General features: G+C 43.3%; 1 protein-coding gene across 1 annotated transcript; it reads right to left on the reverse strand.

Annotated features, from left to right (window-relative positions):
- Positions 1–1402, reverse strand: LOC149386926 (uncharacterized). The gene has a single exon (XM_089623670.1). The coding sequence runs from the start codon at positions 1303–1305 to the stop codon at positions 295–297; it is 1011 nt and encodes a 336-aa protein (XP_089479796.1). The 5' UTR covers positions 1306–1402; the 3' UTR covers positions 1–294.

The raw sequence follows: 1402 nt of genomic DNA on the forward strand, positions 1-1402 counted from the left end.
CATGATTAATATTATTATTATTGTCATGCATTAAATCAAATAAGAAGCTTTTTTACAAATTGGTGGGCTGGCATTTTGGAAACACACAAATGAAAACTAAGCTAGCCCTCAAATTTCAAGACATACATGCAAACCAAACAATCAGATATTGAATGACTCAAAGAACTTGAATGTTTACATACATATTCACACACAGACACGCTACATATATAATCAAATCAGCCTCTATAATATTGTACAGTTCATGGCTGATTTAAATACTTATATTTTGTACATAAACTAATTATAAATTTTCTATCGTTCCATATCTGTAGGCCCATTAATCCCAAATTTTTCCATGTCGTTCATAAAACTAATTTTGGCGTAATTTCTTCCACAACTAGGTTTGGTTTTCTTTTGGGACTCAACATCAATAATATCACCCGAATTTTCTTCTTCCTCCTCTTCGTTCACCTTCAATCTCAAAGAGAAGTACTCAATGTTCCTATCACTTTCGTAAAACTTAACCAAAACAAGATAAAAGAAAACCCCGAAAACCGCTATCCCGGACAAGAACCAACTGAACTGAAGGTTCACCAAAGACTTTGCTCGATGAAGAGACTCGTCACCAGAGCAACGGACCACGCTATGACCTTTCTCTTCGTGCATGAAACACCCTTTTGCGATCAAGCCCGGCGTCCATAGAGCGAACCCCATCACAACGAGCCAAACACCCTGAAAGAACACGGAGATAGAGCGGACGAAGCTGAGCAAGAAGCTCTGGGGAAACCCGAGACACATTAGGGTTGTGAGGAGAGAAACAAACACGATGACTTGGAGGAGCAAGTGGTATTGCCCCTCAGGCCCCGCGTGATCGGCAGAGTGGAGGTGGAAGATGAGGAATTGTTGTGCGAAGGCTAGCGCGCCGAGGAGTTGCGTGAACCCTCGGCCGTTGATGATTAGGGATTCATTGCTAATGGAAGCCGCTCGGTCAATGACTATGGAGAGGAGGGCATAGAGGAAGAAGGCAAGGGAAATCGAGGAGTGTTCGAAGTTGTGGAGATGGTTTGAGGGGATTGAGCCGTCTGGGTCGAGGGGTTGGTGATTTTGGGGCCCGATGAAGAGCTCCATAGCGATGGACGCCGACGTGGCGGCCATGATGAGGTAAAGCTCGAGATGCCTTATTGGCTTCGAGACGGGGAACCACGGAAGCGAAGTGTATGTGGTTGGGTTGAGACTGTGGAGCTTGGTGTGGTTTATGAGGTGCCATAACCCTATTAGGGCAAACATCATTCCCGGGGCCACATGTCCTACAAGAGTTCCCATGTATATATATATAAGTATATTATGTGCGTATATATATGTATATAGTAATTAAATAGAGATGATGAGGGTTATCTATGGAGGGTTTTTAAGCATAAGA

This window comes from Urtica dioica, chromosome 8 (assembly GCF_054948205.1).
Source record: "Urtica dioica subsp. dioica isolate 48M chromosome 8, U.dioica_male_clone48M_v1_H2, whole genome shotgun sequence".
NCBI classification, from domain to species: domain Eukaryota; kingdom Viridiplantae; phylum Streptophyta; class Magnoliopsida; order Rosales; family Urticaceae; genus Urtica; species Urtica dioica.